Here is an 18,247-nt window from a genome sequence, read left to right on the forward strand (position 1 = left end):
TGTAAAGTAACTAACCTCCAATTAAAATAAATAAATTTATATTTAAAAAAATAAATTTCTGTGATCCACAATTAATTTTTTTCCCACAGTCTTTCATTCCTATTTTTCATGTCTCTATTTAACACACTCAATATTCTTCAGCTTCATGACTATAAAGATTATTATTCTAGGAAGCATTTTAATGTCCTTCCCTGCTAATTATGTAATGTATATTTTAACTGTGTTTTTACTAATCGATTTTCCCCTCATTATGGATATTTTCTTGATTCTTTACACATTGGAAATTTTTTTCTTTTTAAATTTATATATTTATCTTATTTAGAGTATAATTACTTTATAATATTTTGATTGACCTAGGACAAATATTTTCACAATTCATATGGAAATTTTAAATTGGATATTGGATTAGAAAGATGGTAATGATAACCCTGTATGCGAGACAGCAAAGGAGACACAGATGTATGGATATGGCAATTTTTACCCTTTGGATGCTGGATATTCTTAATTTTTATAAATTATTCCTGGCACTGTTTGCAAATACTGTTAATTTCTTGGAAACAATTGTATTTTTTGAAGGCTTTCTGTTCAGGCTTTTTAGCTGATATAAAACCAGCCTTTAGACCAGGTTTACTAATCCCCACTAGTAAGGCAATATTGCCTTCAGGGCCATACTGATGTCATGGGAATTATGAGTAATTTCCATGCTGGTGGGTAGGGACACCAATAGACTTGGAGCAATTTGAGACTCAAGGATTGTTCCCTATAATCCTGACAAGTACTATCAACTCTCTGCTGAAAACTGGAAGGGTATCACCTGTACACTTGCACAGTTCTCTGTGTGTAGCTCTCTCCTGTGAACTCTAACTATCTAGAGTCTCAAATCTTTCTTCTTGGGAGACTGTTTGTCTCTGCCTAGACAGCCCTTCCATGTATGTGTTAGAAACTATTTCTAGAGTTGGGGCAGTTGTAGAACTCACCTTGCTTGCTCCCCGCCCCAGGAATCCATTCGCTGGTGCCTGACATTTGATGTAAAAAACTGCTATTCCATTTATCTCATCTACTTTCAAGTTGTTTGAGACAGGAGGATAAATTTGTCCTTTGCTCCTCTATGTCGACCAAAATGGAGGTCCCCCTGCAATCAGAACTCACTGAATGGCTTGTGAATTCTAGGCAGTGACTTCTGTGCATGGGTGCAGACTAACTAGGGATATATGTTGGGGCTTTGTGGAGCCCCATCTTGCTGGAGAAACATGACAATTACAACTAGCATTTGCCATGGGGTATGTTCAGTTCAGTCGGTCAGCCATGTGTGACTCTTTGCAACCCCATGGACTGTAGCACGCCAGGCTTCTTTGTCTTTCACCAACTCCTGGATCTTGCTCAAACTCATGTCATCAAGTCGGTGATACCATCCAACCATCTCATCCTCTGTCATCCTCTTCTCCTCCTACCTTCAATCTTTCCCAGTAATAGGGTCTTTTCTAATAAGTAAGTTCTTCACATCAGTTGGCCAAAGTGTTGGAGGTTCAGCTTCAGCATCCATCCTTCCAATGAATATTCAGGATTGATTTCCTTTAGCATGGACTTGTTGGATCTCCTTGTAGTCCAAGGGATTCTCAAGAGTATTATCCAACACCACAGTTCAAAACCTTCAATTCTTCATTACTCACCATTATTTATGCTTCAACTGTCACATTCATATATGACAACTGGAAAAATCATAGCTTTGATTATACTGAACTTTTTCAGCAAAGTAATGTCTCTGCTTTTAAAAATTCTGCTAGGCTTGTCAAAGCTTTTCTTCAAACAAGCAAGCATCTTTTAATTTCATGGCTGCAGTCATCATCTGCAACGATTTTGGAGCCCCCAAAAATAAAGTCTCTCACTGTTTCCATTGTTTCCCCATCTATTTGCCATGAAGTGATGGGACCAAATGCCATGATCTTCATTTTCTGAATGTGGAGTTTAAGCCAGAAGTTTCACTCTCCTCTTTCACTTTCATCAAAAGGCTCTTTAGTTTCTCTTCATGTTCTGCCATGAGAATGGTGACTTCTGCATATTTGAAGCTACTGATATTTCTACCAGCAAATGTGATTCCAGCTTGTGCTTCATCCACTTGGTCATTTCACATGATGTACTCTGCATATAATTTAAATAAGCAGGGTGACAATATACAGCCTTTACATACTCCTTTCCTGATTTGGAACCAATCTGCTGTTCCATGTTCAGTTATAACTGTTGCTTCTTGACTGGCATACAGATTTCTCAGAAGGCAGGTAAGATGGTCTGGTATTCCAATCTCAGCAAGTTTTCCACAGTTTGTTGTGATCTACACTGTCAAAACCTTTTGCATGGTCAATAAAGCAGAAGTAGGTATACTTCTGGAATTCTCTTGCTTTATCTATGATCCAACAGACGATGTCAATTTGATCTCTGGTTCCTCTGCCTTTCCTAAATCCAGCTTGAACATATGTAAATTCACAGTTCACGTACTGTTGAAGACTTGATTGGAGAAATTACTTTGGTAGCATGTGAGATGAGTGCAACTGTGTGGTAGTTGAACATTCTTTGAAATCGCCTTTCTTTGGAATTGCAATGAAAACGACCTTTCCAGTCCTGTGGCCACTGCTGAGTTTTCCAAATTTGCTAGAGTATTAAGTGCAGCAGTTTAACAGCGTCATCTTTTAGGATTTGAAATAGCTCAACTGCAATTCCATCACCTCCACTATCTTTACTCGTAGTGATGCTTCTTAAGGCTCTCTTGACTTCACATTTCAGGATGTCCAGCTCTAAGTGAGTGATCACACCATCGTGGTTATCTGGGTCATTAATATCCTTTTTGTGTAGTTCTTCTATATATTCTTTCAACCTCTTCTTAATATATTCTGCTTCTCTTAGGTCCATGCCATTTCTGTCTTTTATTTGGCCCATCGTTGCATGAAATGATCCTTCCCTACCTCTAATTTTCTTGAACAGATCTCTGGTCTTTCCCATTCTATTTTTTCTTCTATATCTTTGCACTCATCACTTAGGAAGGCTTTTTTAAAACCTCTTCTTGCTATCTTTGGAACTCTGCATTCAGATTGGTATGTGTTTCTTTTCTCTTTTGCCTTTTGTGTCTCTTCTTTTCTAAGTTATTTCTAAGGCATCCTCAGACAACCATTTTGCCTTTTTTCATTTTATTTTCTTAGGGATGGTCTTGATGAGGTATGTATAGATCAAAAAACGAAGATAATTGCATCCAGTTCCATTATTTCATGGCAATACATGGAGAAACAATGAAAACAGTGACAGACTTTATTTCCCTGGGCTCCAAAATCACTGAAGATAGTGACTGCAGCTGTGGGGGGGGGGGGGGGGGGAAGGACACTTGGTCCTTGGAAGAAAATCTATGAAAAACCTTGACAGTATACTAAAAAAAACCAGAGACATTACTTTACCAGCAAAGGTCTGTATAGTCAAAGCTATGGTTTTTCCAGAAGTCGTGAGCAGATGTGAGAGTTGGACCATAAAGAAACTTGAGCACCAAAGAATTGATGCTTTTGGACTGTGTGTTGGACAAGACTCTTGAGAGTCCCTTGGACTGCAAGGAGACCCAACCAGTACATCCTAAAGGAAATCAGTCCTGAATATTCATTGGAAGGACTGATGCTGAAGCTGAACCTCCATTACTTTGGCCAATTGATGGGTAGAACTGACTCATTATAAAAGACTCCGATGCTGGGAAAGATTAAAGGCAGGAGACAAAGGTGAAGACGAAAGACGAAATTGTTGGGTAGCATCATCAACTTGATTAACATGAGTTTGAACAATCTCTGGGAGTTGGTAATGGACAGGGAAACCTGTCATGCTGCACCCCATGATATAGCAAAGAGTTGGACATGACTGAGAGACTGAACTGAACTGATGTACAGAGGACAATCAGGGAGCAGGCAGAATTCTTTAAGGAAGGAGGAAGGAACAATTCCTGGATAGCTGACAATTTTGGGTCAGCAGGCCATTTCAAGCTGGAGAAGCTCTAGGGAAGCAATTCTATGCCAGGTGGAGAGAATGGTAAAAGAAAGGCAGGGTGGCTGTGCTGGGATTCCCCAGATGACTAGATCCCACTTCTATTAAACTTTATCAATGGTCAATATTGTTAGGTGATTGGAAACATGAGTTTTGTTTTTAAGTGGTAGAGCAATATTCAATGGAAGGACTGATGATGAAGATGAAGCTCCAACACTTAGGCCAATGATTTCAAGACCCAGCTCTTTGGAAGAGACCTTGATGCTGGGAAAGATTGTGGGCAGAAGAAGAGGGAATAAAAGGATGAGATTGTGAGATGGCATCACCTACTAAAATGACATGAATTTGAGGAAACTAGACGAAATAGTGAAAGACAAGGAAGCTTGTTTTGTTGCCGAACATGTAATCACAAAGAATCAGACATGACTTAGCAACTGAATGATACCAATGAGGACACAGGGCCCAGTGAAGGCTCTGGTCCTGGTTGGAGTGGAGAAAGACTTAGTTGGAAGGGGAGGCTTCCCATCCTCTGGTGCAGGTCCTTGAATCAAAGGCAAGGAGCACAAGATTTTGAATGTGTTACCAAGTATTGTTTTCTAAAAACAAAATCTCTTTTCTACAGGAAAGAGAGCTTTGACTGAGTTTGTTCTCTAGATTTTACTGAGGGATGTCGAAGGGATCAGGAGTGGGGTGAGTCTGCAAAAACCAGGTGACCAGATTCTGCAGGGTGAAGCTTGTGGTAGACATTCTGCACTAGGTAGAAAACGAATCCAGAAAAAGTGTCCCTTCTGGAGTGTACATGCCAATCTATCGCATTGTTTCAGCAGATCACTTCAATGTTGTTTTGGGGCAAGCTAGAAAAGGATGGGTGGTTTGCTTTTGTCAATTCCCGTGGATAGTTAGATGACTAAATGTTTGGTTACTTCATTGCATGGTTGGAATCATGCTTGGGAAAGAAAACTAGATCAAGTCCACATATATTTGGTCGTTAAACAGCAAGCATAGGAAGGATTCTAAGGCAACTGTAGGTAATTTAAACATGAGGGGCCAAATGGGGACAGTTTCATTTAACAGGCTGACATTGGACTGTACAGGTTGCTATAGTTGTTGCTATGACAAGAAGCTATCACGGCTACTTGTTGATATGCTGGAGATGTGGGAAATGGAAAAGAGACCAAAAGCCTTACAACTCTCCTTGCAGTGTGATTTCAGGGTAGAAGTAGTTGGCAAGGAAAGGCTTACTGGCAAGGCTGGGAAGAGAGCAATCTGAGCCAGTAATCATTAGCTTTTGTTGGGGCCCAGAAAACAGAAGCATCAGCTCAGTCAGAGTTCTGGGTCAGGGTTTAGAGATTGATTCAAGCCAGGTCATTTGGCTTGAATCAATATTTAGCCTAGGGAATGACAGCCATAACCGCTAAACAGAAGATTTCCTTCTCCCCAGGTGACAGAATAATGCATATTTGTTCCAGACTCAGGAACCCAGTAAGCCCTCTCAGGGCCACCTGTTCTTAGCGGGCACACATGCATCTAGAGGTGGAATTATCATCATCGTGCCCATTGACCAGATGAGAATACTGAGGTTAAGGTACTTGATCAAGGTCACACAGCTAAGCACGTGAAAAGCCACAGACCCAGGGTAACAGACCTCAAATTGTGTGTTTTTGTTCCACACCCACTGGGAGCGGTGGGTGGTGATCTGGCAACAATGCTTAGGCAGAAGCAAGCAGTATTCAGGCTTAAATTGAAGTAAGTAAGGAAAACCAGTAGAACATTCAGTTATGACCTAAATCAAATCCCTTGTGATTATATAGTGGAGATAAAAAATAGATTCAAGGGATTAGGTCTGGAAGCCTGAAGAAATATGGATGGAGGTTTGTAACATTGTATGGGAGGTGGTCACAAAAACCATCCCAAAGAAAAACAAATGTGAGAAGGAAAAGGGGTTGCCTGAGGAGGCCTTAAAAACAGCTGAGAATATAAAAGAAGTGAAAGGCAAAGGAGAAAGGGAAAGATATAGCAATAGAATGTGGACTTCCAGAGAATAGCAAGGGGATATAAGAAAGTCTTCATAAGTGAACACTGCAAGAATTAGAGGAAAACAATAGAATTGTAAAGAGTATAGATCGCTTCAGGAAAATTGGAGCTACAAGAGGAACACTTCATGCAAGGATGGGCACAATAAAGGACAAAAAACTCAAAGACCTAACAGAAGCAGATGAGATTAAGAAGAGGTGGCAAGAACGCACAGAAGAACTGTACAAAAACGGTCATAAAGACCGGGATAGTGATGATGCTTGGGTCACTCATGTAAAGCTCGATATTCTGGAGTATGAAGTCAAGTTGGCCTTAGGAAGCATCACTAGAAACAATGATAGAAGAGGTAATGGAATTCCAGCTGAGCTATTTAAAAATCCTAAAGAATGAGGCTGTAAAAGTGCTACATCCAGTATGTCATCAAATTTGGAAAACTCATCAGTGGCCACAGTGCTGGCAAATGTCAGTTTTCATTCCAATCCAAAAGAAAGGCAATTCCAAAGAATGTTCAACCTATCATGCAATAGAGCTCATCTCACTTGATAGCAAGGTAATGCTCAAAATCCTATAAGCTAAGCTTCAACACTACAGGAACTGAGAACTTCCAGATGTACAAACTGGTTTGAGGAACCAGAGATCAAATTGCCAACATCCACTGGATCATAGAGAAAGCAAGGGAATCCCAGAAAACATTTCCATCTGCTTCACTGACTATGCTAAAGCCTTTCACTGTGTGAACAACAACAAATTGTGGAAAATTCTTAAGGAAATGGGAGTACCAGATCACCCTACATGTCTCCTGAAAAGTCTGTATGTAGCTCAAAAAGCAGCACTTAGAATCAGGCACAGAACAACTGAAAGATTTAAAACTGGGAAAGAAGTGTGACAAGGTGTACATTCCCACTCTGGTTATTTAATTTCTATATAGGATACATCATTCAATATGCTGGACAACATAAATCCCAAGCTGGAATAAAGATTTCTGGGAGAAATATCAACATCCACAGAAATGAAGATGACATTGCCCAAATAGCAGAAAGCAAAGAAGAACTAAAGAGCCTCTTGATGAGGAGACTAGATGCAAAAACTGGCTTAAAACTCAACATTCAAACAACTATTCACAAAAATATACTCAACATTCATGGCATCCGATCCCCACCACATCATGGCATATAGATGAGGGAAAAGTGGAAACAGTGGCAGATTTTATTTTCTTGGGCTCCAAAACACTATGGACCTTGACTGCAGCCACAAAATTAAAAGACACTTGCTCCTTGGAAGAAAGATAGGCTATTAAAAACCTGCACAGTGTATTATAAAGCAGAAACTCACTTTGCTACAGAGGTCTCTAGTGTCAAAGCTATGATTTTCCCAGTAATCATATACAGATGTGCAATCTGGACCATAAGAAAGGGTGAATGCCAAAGAATTGAGCTTTTGAACTGTGATCCTTATGAAGATTCTTGAGAGTCCCTTATACAACAAGGAGATCAAACCAGTCAATCTGAAAGGAAATCAACCTGTGACCCCTGCTGACTCAGCTGAGGCATCTATTGAGGCCCTCCGGGTGGAAAGAACGAATGCTGTCACTTCAAAAGTGCCTGACCATGGCAGCTCCAAGCAAATAGTTTGTAGCTCCACCCCTGGAGGAAGCTCAGAAAGGCTGAAGGCTTTGTGTAACCTGGGTCCGCTGATACATGTGTTGCATTCTCCCCAGCAGCACTGGAGGCAAGGAAGGGGCATTCTGGGCCCTGGAGGAGGGGGATGGCTCAGGGATCAACTGGGGCCACCACTTACCAAGTGGAACTATAAAGGACAGAGCAGGCATATGTGGCAGAGAGCTGGTGACTGGGGTGTGGGAACAAGAGGGAACCAGCTCTGCATGAAGTACCTCACCCAAAATCCCCTGGAGGAGAAGCCCAGTGATGAGATCATCTGAGATGGGACAAAGAGAGTCTATTTCATTATCCCTTATAATTCCTCTGAATGAGGAGGTGGTGGAGTTGGTGGGTCATCACAAACTCTTCCATGGTCTAGACCATCTGCCAGTCGCTATCCTTGGGGCTGCCTCTCCCCAGCTTCAGTCATGTAGTTCTGGAGGAAATTGACAATCATCTGTACTTCTGAGTCAGGGCCAAAGACCATGTAAGCCAGTCATAAGACCCCATGGCCCTGCCAGGATGGCTGATATAGGGTTATACATGTGATCTGAGGTGGGTCATTCAGAGAACATCCTTGAACTTTGATGTCTGCAATCTTCTTTCCTTACAGGTGATGCCTTCAGGATTAAAAACCCTAGGGCAGGTAGCTTGAACTCCCTCACTAGGTGTATAAGCCTTATGGAAAAAAGTTGCCAGGCTAAGACCATCAAAGTAGACTGAAGGGAAAGAGCGAAGGTGAGAGAGAATTGATGACTTCTGATTTCTTGGATCTAGTCACTGAGATCTTTGTATTTGCTCTGATTCTTGTGTCCTGGATTCCCAGAATCATTTCAATGAGTCTCTGTTTTCCTTGAAGCCATTTGGAGTAGGGCTCCTCTCAATTTTGATTCAGACTTGGTTCTAGATCCTTCACTCCCAGACACAAACAGAGGCAACCATTTGTTTCAGCACCATTAAGAGTGAAACCCTTTATTCTTTACTGAGAATAGGGTGTACAGACCACCAAATACAGTTCACCAGCATCCTAGGCAAGAGTGCCCAAAGTGTGAGTTAGGGTGTGTTAGGAACGGCCTTACTGATTCCTGAGCCACTCTAAGCATTTACACTGCCCGTGCCAGGCCAATCCTGTCATTTCCTCGATCAAAGACTGAGAAATACCGCCTCAGGAAGACGTCACCCAGGAGCCAGGTCTCTATAGGTGAACTGAATCGGTGCTCTTTAAAGGCGGTATAGCAGCGGCCTCTAGAATCCTGGGGGAGTCAGAGACACACACCAGTCAGCATGAGCCCTTACCAGTAACTCCCCCCAATATCCAAACCCAGCATAATTCTTTGTTTTATTTCCCTCTTTTGGTAAGTATCAAGGGGTTTTCTCAGCAGCAGGGGATATGAGAGTTCATCCAAAATCAAAGAGGGCCAAGACATGAGGTTGCCATGAGGAAGGGTGTGGTGAGTGGAGGACTGGGAGTTGGGGAAACACAGGAATGAAAAACAACAAAGTCCTACTGTAGAGCGTAAGGAACTATATTCAATATTCAGTGATAAACCACATGAAAAAGAATAAGAAAAAAAATTTTTATGTGTATAATGAGTCACATTGCTGTGCGGCAGAACTTAATGCAACACTGAAGAGTAGCCACACTTCAAATAATTTTTTTAGAAAAGAACAAGTGTGTCCATAGTTCCCCTCACTCCCTGTTTCTTTTCTTCTGATTCCTGCTCCTTTTTTTCTCTGCAGAGAATGCTGGTTCTCCTTCTGCCTCCCCACAATACAGACTTTATTTAAAAATGTTTTTTGTAGTGGAGTATAGCTGATTAACAATATTCTGAGTTTCAGGTGGACAGTAAAGGGACTCAACCGTATGTATCCAGGTATCCTGGTCCCAAGGACACCCCTCCCATCCAGGCTGTCATATAACTGAGCGGAGTTCCCTGTGCTACAAAGTAACTCGTTGTTGATTATCCATCTTAAATAGATGGATAATCTATTTAAGATTAAATAGAACGTGCCCACAACACATTCTTGAAGACTTAACTCAGGAAATCTGAGAAGCCTCCTTTGGCCCACACTCACCCTCTTTGGCCACTCCAGGCTTGGGTGGGTAACCTACTCTGGTTCCCCATCCCCACTGGTCAGTCTGTAGCCCTCATCACCCCAAGTAAGTCCCCAGTGCTGAAGTGCAGACCACCTAGAGATGCCATTTGCATAGAACCCAATGCAGTTTTGCCTAGAACCAAGCAACCCTCCAGATGGCTCAATGAGTTTGTGGTTTTAGAATTCCTGAAATTCCCTCTCTTCCTCAAAGCCTTCTTTGAGCCCATCAGCCTGCTCTGAACTCTCGCAGGGAGCTGACATGAAGCCTCCACCCTGTGCCAGGGCTGAGCAGTCACTGTGCACCCTTTATTCACCTTACTATCCAACATCACACAGAGGGGTCGGGTACCCCAACTCACAAAGGAGGCACCTGGCTGGAGCAATGGGAAGATGCAGTCGAGAATTAGGCTGACCATGTAATTTATCATCCAAACCAGGAAAACTTTGAGAAAGGAACGGAGACTTAACTTATGCTAGGACATCACACTGGGACTGTCCCCAGCCATTGTCCTTGTAACATGGCCTATTTCAGGGACTGCTAGAGCTGAATTTCATGTTCATGCACCTACGGGTTCAGATTGAATTGAAGTTCTTTGAGCACTGAGTACCTTAGTGTTCCCCTCTCCTTGTGACTCCCACCATGCCATATGGTGTGGCATCTCCACATTTATTTCAGGAAGATCAGTGTCCCACACAGCCCTTACATCTGAAGTAATTGGTTTTGTGGGAAGCACTGGCCCAGCCACAGGGCTCAGCAGCATCTGCAATGGTGCGACATGGCCTCCAGAGGGCGCTCTCCTCCCAGCAGCAGCCCAGGGGTTCCTGCAAGCTCCAGTTTGAGAACCAACCCTCAGTATTGTCCCCTCACCTTGTGGATGTAGGCTCGAGCTGGCAGTCGGTAGTTGATGCCGTTGATGGTGAAGATAATAGAGGGCAGTGTATTGACCGCAGAACATGAAACGAAGTACTGTTAGAGAGAGAGGGTGAGAGGTTGGCCCTGGAGATCCTTGTTGTGTGTGGAGACTGGGAGTGACCCTGGGGCATGACCCTTCACCTGAGGACCCAGTGGCCTGGCACGGATGAGCTTCCAGATGTTATTGACCAGTGTACTTGGGCCTACGATATCTGATGTCCCGGTGTCCACAAGGGCCTTGCAGCCATCAGAACAAGCAATAACCTTTCTTTTCATGGTGATGCTGAGAGACAATGGAAGAAAGTGGGCATCAAGGTCACTCTGAGTCTCTCCAGAATTGCCCCCTTCCCAACTGTCTCCTAAACAGCCCTTCGTCTCTTGCCCTCTTTTCCTTTACTCTAGACACAGCACGTTTCTTGACATCCTCGGATGCAGTACTTGAATACACCAGGATCGTTTGTACCTTGACACAAGCTGGTCTTCCTTCCTAGAAGACTCCACTCCCCTTTAACTAGCAAGTTTCTTCTCATCTTCCAGATTCCACCTTAATTGTACTGTTTTCGGGAAGTCTTTCCCCAGTGTTTATCAGTTTCCTGTCTTGGTCATTCTCTGTAGACCCTTCCTCATGTCTGCTGCTGCTGCTGTTAATTCACTTCAGTCATGTTCAACTCTGTGGGACCTCTTAGAGGGCAGCCCACCAGGCTCTGCCATCTCTGGGATTGTCCAGGCAAGAGTACTGGAGTGAGTTGCCATTGCCTTCTCCTCCTCATGTCTAGCATATACCAAAGTCACAATTCACTATTTAGGTGAGTCACTTCATGTACATCTGCCTTCTTAGATGTGAGGGGGAGTTTTATTCTCCTTGCCTCCCTAAAATGCCTGGCACACAGTGGATGCCCAATGCTTGTCTGTTCAATAAGTGAATGAAGACTGAGAAAATAATAAGAAACATTCAGAGAGCTGTATCTCATGGGGAACAAATAACGGGTCACACACAGAGTGAAGATGGAGATTCACAGGGGCAGTAGAGTCTCATAGTGGTGGGAGAGGGGCTCCTCTGGGAGAGGGTGTCTCCCAGCACTGCTCCTACAACCAGCTCAGACCCTCAGACCCTGGCCAGGAAATACGTGACTAGCCCACAGAAACTCCAAAGGATAGGTCAGCTTTTGTGAGGGTATCACAAAGAATCCTATCAATTATGCCCCTTGTCCTCAGGTCACTCCTGGATCCCACCTTCCTAATTCTCTGTTATAGCCCCTGTCCCACTGTGTGCCCAAGAACGTGGGGTGTCCTTTTTATTAGTTGCTTTCACATCTTAAGACTGCAGCCAACCTCTCTCCATTTCTCGGTAGCTGCTCCCTAATAAGACCAGTTCTCCCCATTTTCTCAGGGCTGTCCCTGTTTTTAAAATGACATTTATCTGTACTGAGAACTTCCTATGTCCTAGGTAGCCCTGAGCAGTTGGTCATCTTATCATAACTCTGTTCAAGCTGAAGAAATCCTCCCTGATCCTCTGTTCACCACACTGTAGAGTCCTCTAACCATGCTCCCCACCTCAAAGGGCAGTGGATGCTGCTCTCTCCCAGCTGCACAGACCTCTCTGGACCCTTTTAGGACACTTGTCAGAGCCTTGCTCAGAAGGCCGGGGGATTATGAACCCATGGGTTGTTTGTGTATCTATGTGCTTGTGTGTTTGTCTGTATGTGTGTTTGTATGTGTCTCTGAGTGTGCTTGTGTGTCTCTGACTAGCTATGCATGTTTTTATGTGTCTCTGTGTAGGTTTATATGTGTCTGCTTGTGTCTTTCCATGTGTCTGTGTGTCTGTCTCTGTCTTTGTGGGTGGTGTATATGTCTGTGTGACTGTGTCTGAGAATGTATTTGTGTGTGTCTGCCTGTGTCCATGTACAGTAGTGGGAGCATCACTTGGGCTGACCCTCAGAGGGAGAGGCTTACCGGTCCATGTGTACAAACCAGTCACCCACTTGGATCAATGGTACCCAGTTGAGCTCCCCCTTGTAGTAGCGGTGGTCCACCCCACCAAACATCACCACACTGCCCTCCTGCTTGTCTCTGTAGAGAGAAGAGAGGGGAGAATCCTTGGAGGACAGGAACAGCAGCACTGTCTAAGAGCTGTGCTTGTCCACCCATCAAAGCCCTAATAAGGTCCCCATGTACAGATGCAGAAATAGTGTCTAGGAGAGACTGAGATCCAGACTGAGGTCTGTTACTGGCTAGTGAGTGGCACAGAGGAGGTTAGAAGCTGACACTTGGCTGGGCTCCACCCACTATGTCTTCTGAAGACACCCTGGACCTCCAGCGACCTGAGTGCTCAGACACCCTCAGAGGACACGGTGCTGAAGTGTTTTGGCTTTCCCCTTGTCCACCTTGTCATTTTTCAGGGAAATCAAGGCCTGGGAGTTCTAAGGATGTGGGATCAGGTCACCCAGAGTTGGCTCCACTGGCCTGTGACCTCTATTGTCCAAAGGGCCCCACACTCAGAAGGGACCCAAACTCTGTTCTCCCTCTCTTGAAATGCCTAATATTTCTTGAACAAGGGGTCCCACACTTTTGTGTCCCACAGTTTCATTTCTCACTGGCTCCTACAAATTGGGTAGCTGGTCCTGGGCTCCCAGTGGAATGCTAATGAGGAAGGAAAGATATCCACCATCCTTCTCCTTCCTTCCTTATCAAATTCATAGGCAAATCCTAATGCCTTTCCTTCAACTTATTTCCTGTTGCCTTCCATTAGCCTTCCTCCTCACTCACCCCCCTAGACCAAGTTACTGGTCTTGACCCCAGGAGTAGGGTTGTGTTCCAATGAAATTTTATTTATAAAAGCCAGTAGTGAAGCCAGGGGGCCATAGTTATCCTGGGTTAGATTATCTCTCAGGATACTTCTTTAGCAAGTGTTTTATAATTTTCGTGCAACTGAAAGCATCTTACAGCTAAGTTAGAGAAAGGGATTGTCCATCTCAGACTTACTTGCTCAAGTAGAAGGCAAAAACAGGCTCAGAAATGGCACCTTCATTCTTCAGCTTGTCAAAGATGGGGAAGGCTCCAGAGAAGGTTTTGTTGGGGTAGCTCAAGCCCAAGATGCCATCAAAAGGTATGCCCTTAAACCCAGAGTCTTTCAGGCATAGACCGAATGGCTGGTCAGTACTTACAAGGTCCCCAATCTGTGGGAGAGAAGAGTGTTCCCACTTACAGATACATGAAGTGGGGCCAGGACTGGGCTGGGGTGCATTGCCATGAGATCCTCAGAGAAGAATTGAGGCTGGGTTCTGTCTTTGGTGGCCCACAGTGGTTAGATGAAGCTGGGAGGGAAATCTGGGTTCCACTTGAGAGATGCTGTGAATTTTAAAACATCTGCCCCTCTGAAAAACACCACCTAGGTGAGTCAAATTGGCCTTGTGGCTTCTGTCCAGGTGGGGCAACCAAGAGTCAGGCCAGGTCCCATTGGTGACACCTTAGGGACAAAGCAATTGAGAGCAAGATAGCCTTCTCTTTGGCATCACTGTGACCTAAGGACAGAAATGGACTTCATTCTCTGTAATGTACTGAGGATTCTGCATCTGTCCAGGAAGACAGAAGCCAAAAAGACAACTTGCTTGCAGGGTTCTATGAAATTACTGTCTGGGGAATTCACTTTTTGTGATATGTGTGTATTTGTGTGGGTGTGTATGAGAGAGAAAGAGAGAGAGGGGAACTACTAAAGTATTTTGGGGGAGACAGGCCATAGGTTTATTAGACTCTCAAGGGTTGTCTAGAGTGAGAACTCATTTATCAGGCCCCTTGACTTCTCAGGCCTCCAGTGTACCACTATGGATACCATAAGCCGTTGACTGCCCCCAGGGTCCCCAGATCAGTTTTATCCGGTCCCCAAATGCCCCACAGCAACTTCAGTCCTGAAAAGCCAGCCTAACTCCACCACTTACCACATGTGTGCCCTCAGCAAGGCCCTTTCTGTCTGCACCTCAGTTTCTTCATATGTCTCATGAGCTAATCAGAGTAACTGCTGTGTGGGGTTGCTTCATGATTAAACAAGTTATCACCTGAAAGTGCCTGGAATAGTCTGTGAATATAAAAGTGGGTGCTTTTATCCCTTCTTCTCGCTCCCAGCAAAATGACCCTTGAACTGCTCATGGGCAGAGGAGCTTCAAGTCCACACCTCAAACCACTCTCTGGATTAGATAATTTGTTTGGTCGTGTGTCACCACAGGCACTGCCTACCCAGAGACATATCCTGTGGATAAGATGGCCATTATCTATGGGAGTTAGGCTAGGAAGGGTCCTGCCAGATGGTCCTGCATCTGTTTTGCAAGCAGTGGTCACTCCATAGCCAGTTCTGACTCAGCATTTGTTACACTGTTACCCGAACTGTGTCATGAACAACAACTCCTTTCATTCTCCCAGATCCATAGGTGATCCTGAAGGTCTTATTGGTAGGCCGGAAGGTGGAAGACTGATGATGTCTGAACCTAACGTGTGCAGCTGCAGACACAAGAGATGAGTGTCATCAGGTGCCAAGGGTGGAAACAGGGTGGCAGGGCAAGTGAAGGATGGTCCGGGTACAGGGTGTCTGTACTCACCACAGGATGAGCTGTTGCAAAAGATGGAGGCCACCCACAAGTCAGATGAGCCTGTGTCAAAGATAACCTGGAATTCCTGAGGGGGTGTCCCAATGGTGATGTTACCCACGTAGAACAACTACAGGGAGAAGGAGGGAGTGGGTTAGTGCAGAACTGGCTACCCTCTATTCCCAAACTGATGCCTCCCTCTGGGTGTCACATATCTCTTGAGATCACTTTCTAACCACCGTGCAGCTCACAGACTTTGGTCACAGATGTATCTGCATTTGATATAGTTTTCCTGTGCTACATTGTATGCAGGATATTGACTCTATGAACAGGCATTGAAGTGGTACCTCCTGCATGGAAAGCCCAGAGGCATAACCACTTGGCCTCCAGGACCACTGGAAACTCAGGGAAGTCCTGGTGCCTTCATTTGAGAAGCTCTGTGGTCTCTTCAAACCCAGCCTTAGCACCTGCTTCTCCAGGAGGTCCTTCTTGATCAACCCCAGCCACTCCTTCTAAACTCAGACCACATCCGATCAACAGCACACAGTTGACGCTTTCATTTGACATGTATTTACTCTTTGCCTATCTCTCAGGCTGCTGCTACTGCTGCTGCTAAGTCGCTTCAGTCGTGTCCGACTCTGTGCAACTCCATAGACGGCAGCCCACCAGGCTTCCCATCCGTGGGACTCTCCAGGCAAGAACACTGGAGTGGGTTGCCATTTCCTTCTCCAATGCATGAAAGTGAAAAGTCAAAGTGAAGTCGTTCAGTTGTGTCCAACTCTAGCGACCCCATGGACTGCAGCCTACCAGGCTCCTCTGTCCATGGGATTTTCAGGAAAAAGTACTGGAGTAGGGTGCCATTGCCTTCTCCGATCTCTCAGGCTAGCATGGGCATTTTTGAAGACATCTTGAAGACAAAACAAGCCCTTTTTCTAATCTAAAAACAGGAACCACAATGATTCTTATGGCCATACTCAGAATGCAGGTTCAGTAACTTTTTACTGCTGTCGTTCTTGCATCTGTGGCAACTGAATTCCTCTACCTGGGGATTCAAAATTGCTTTGCAGTTGGTTCTACCTTTTGATAAGTGATGGTTCACTCTTTATCTATAACTCAGTGGCTCATTTAGTTCAGAAGAAACAATTGCCCTCAAACTAATGACACATCTTTGACACACAAATGGATGTTTACCTGCCACATGGTAATTGCCAGGCCCAGTCACAAAGACCAACAGTTGAGGATGACAGTGCCTTCTCCTCTGGGTGGGGTCCCTGTTTTCCAGTGTCTGTGCCTCTTGCAGGAACCCCAACCCCAACATCCCACGTGGCACCTCCAGATGAGCCTCAGTGCTAGGCTAGAGCACCAGGGGGCGCAGTGGAGCACCATCCTCCCAAAATACTCACATCCCTGATGTTTCTCAGTGGGTGAGTTAGATTTGAGCCACGAAAAGAAATCTGGGGCAGTCTGTAAGCATGCTCCTTCAGGATATTGTTCAGCGTGTTTTTTCCACTGATAGCATTTCTCATTGTCTTCACTCTCCTTAGAGGTATTCTTTCACCAAGAATTCGACAAAGGAAACAAAGAAGATGCTACAATTAGCTGTCAGTTTTAAGGTATAACTGTCATTGTAATGGCCCTGTGTATTTTCTAATCATTTTTATGAGGCACATTATCAGAATTTTATGCATATACCATGGCAAAGACATAGATTTGAATACAGGTTCTGTTCTGCAATCTTGGGTAAGCCATTTGACCATGTGGTCTCTCACTCTCCCCTTTGGTAAAATGGTGGAATGTAACAATACAACCCCTACAAATAGAATATTTTGGCGATAACTGAAGTGATGGATATAAGGTACCTGATAAATAGGAAGTCTCAACAATGACAGCCATTAGCATTGCTGTTGCCATCTCACTCATTCCTTCTCATAGAACCTCAAGGAAGGAGGTAGAAGGGGCACTCTTATCCTCTTTTACAAGAGAGCAATTTGAAATGCAAGAGATTTCTGAGTTGACTGTGTTCACACTGCTGGTCCGATATAAAACAGTGTAAAACAGTGTATCTTTCTCCAAGTTGAAAGAGAATTGAAAGAAGAATCCAATATATAGGAATCAAATAAGGGAAATTCAGTGGCTTGAGAAGGAAGTAAGAGTCAAATGAAAAATTAAAAGAAAACAACACAAAGAGAAATACACTCCCAGTGACTTCCAAAGAGGTGGAGAGATAAATGACAGTGATACAGAGATGCAGACATAGGCATATACACACTGAAGTAGACCAGGAAAAAAGAGGGCGTGTTGAATAAAATGTAGAAAAGTGCTATTCCACAGGACCACATCGACATCTGCATTGACTGTGCACTGAACAGTTGCAAGGAGTTGCATTTTCAATAGGTCATTACATGACTGGACCCCAAGATTTGTGCAACCCAAATCTATACCAAGACCTTGGGATATACAGTTCCTATAGCAAGTTACCTATCAATAAGTAAGAGTTGAACTTTAAGACTCTTAGGGAAAGATTCCATTCCCTTCTAAACCTGATGGGTGGAAGAATGATCAGATGAAAAGAAAAATCTGAGAAAGGAGTATGATGTGACTTACAGTCCCCATACTTACTTGACTATGCACTCTGAGAAGGCCACCAGCCCGAGGAGCACAAGCCACTTCATGTGTATTTTCTGGCTCCAAGTACTCAGGGAAGTTTGGGTTCTTAGCATGTAGTGGTGACTAGAAGCCCCTAGTTATATATGCTCTGACTTACCCTAGTTTTCCCCTTTAGGCCACTGAAAGATCTGAAAAAAATTACAAAGCTCTTGATAAAATCTTTACCTTCATCAGTGTCCTTGGTGAATGGACTTTGAAACTTTTCAGAATACAGAGACTTGAACTGTAATCTCTTCCTTGAATCTTGGCTGGAAAATCAAACTGATCTGCATGGACATCTAAGAGGATGGAGA

The 18,247-nt window shown here is 44.0% G+C and overlaps 1 protein-coding gene across 1 annotated transcript; it reads right to left on the reverse strand.

Moving 5' to 3' along the window:
- Window positions 1–8,645: 8,645 nt before the first annotated feature.
- On the reverse strand, window positions 8,646–17,976 carry PAG6 (pregnancy-associated glycoprotein 6). The gene is given in 9 exon segments (NM_176617.2): window positions 8,646–8,953; window positions 10,666–10,764; window positions 10,852–10,993; window positions 12,664–12,780; window positions 13,693–13,886; window positions 15,083–15,201; window positions 15,300–15,417; window positions 16,691–16,838; window positions 17,907–17,976. Coding segments are annotated over 9 exon segments (1,140 nt in total). The 5' UTR covers window positions 17,960–17,976; the 3' UTR covers window positions 8,646–8,803.
- Between the last annotated feature and the right edge of the window lie 271 nt (window positions 17,977–18,247).

Source organism: Bos taurus, chromosome 29, assembly GCF_002263795.3.
Source record: "Bos taurus isolate L1 Dominette 01449 registration number 42190680 breed Hereford chromosome 29, ARS-UCD2.0, whole genome shotgun sequence".
Lineage (NCBI taxonomy): Eukaryota > Metazoa > Chordata > Mammalia > Artiodactyla > Bovidae > Bos > Bos taurus.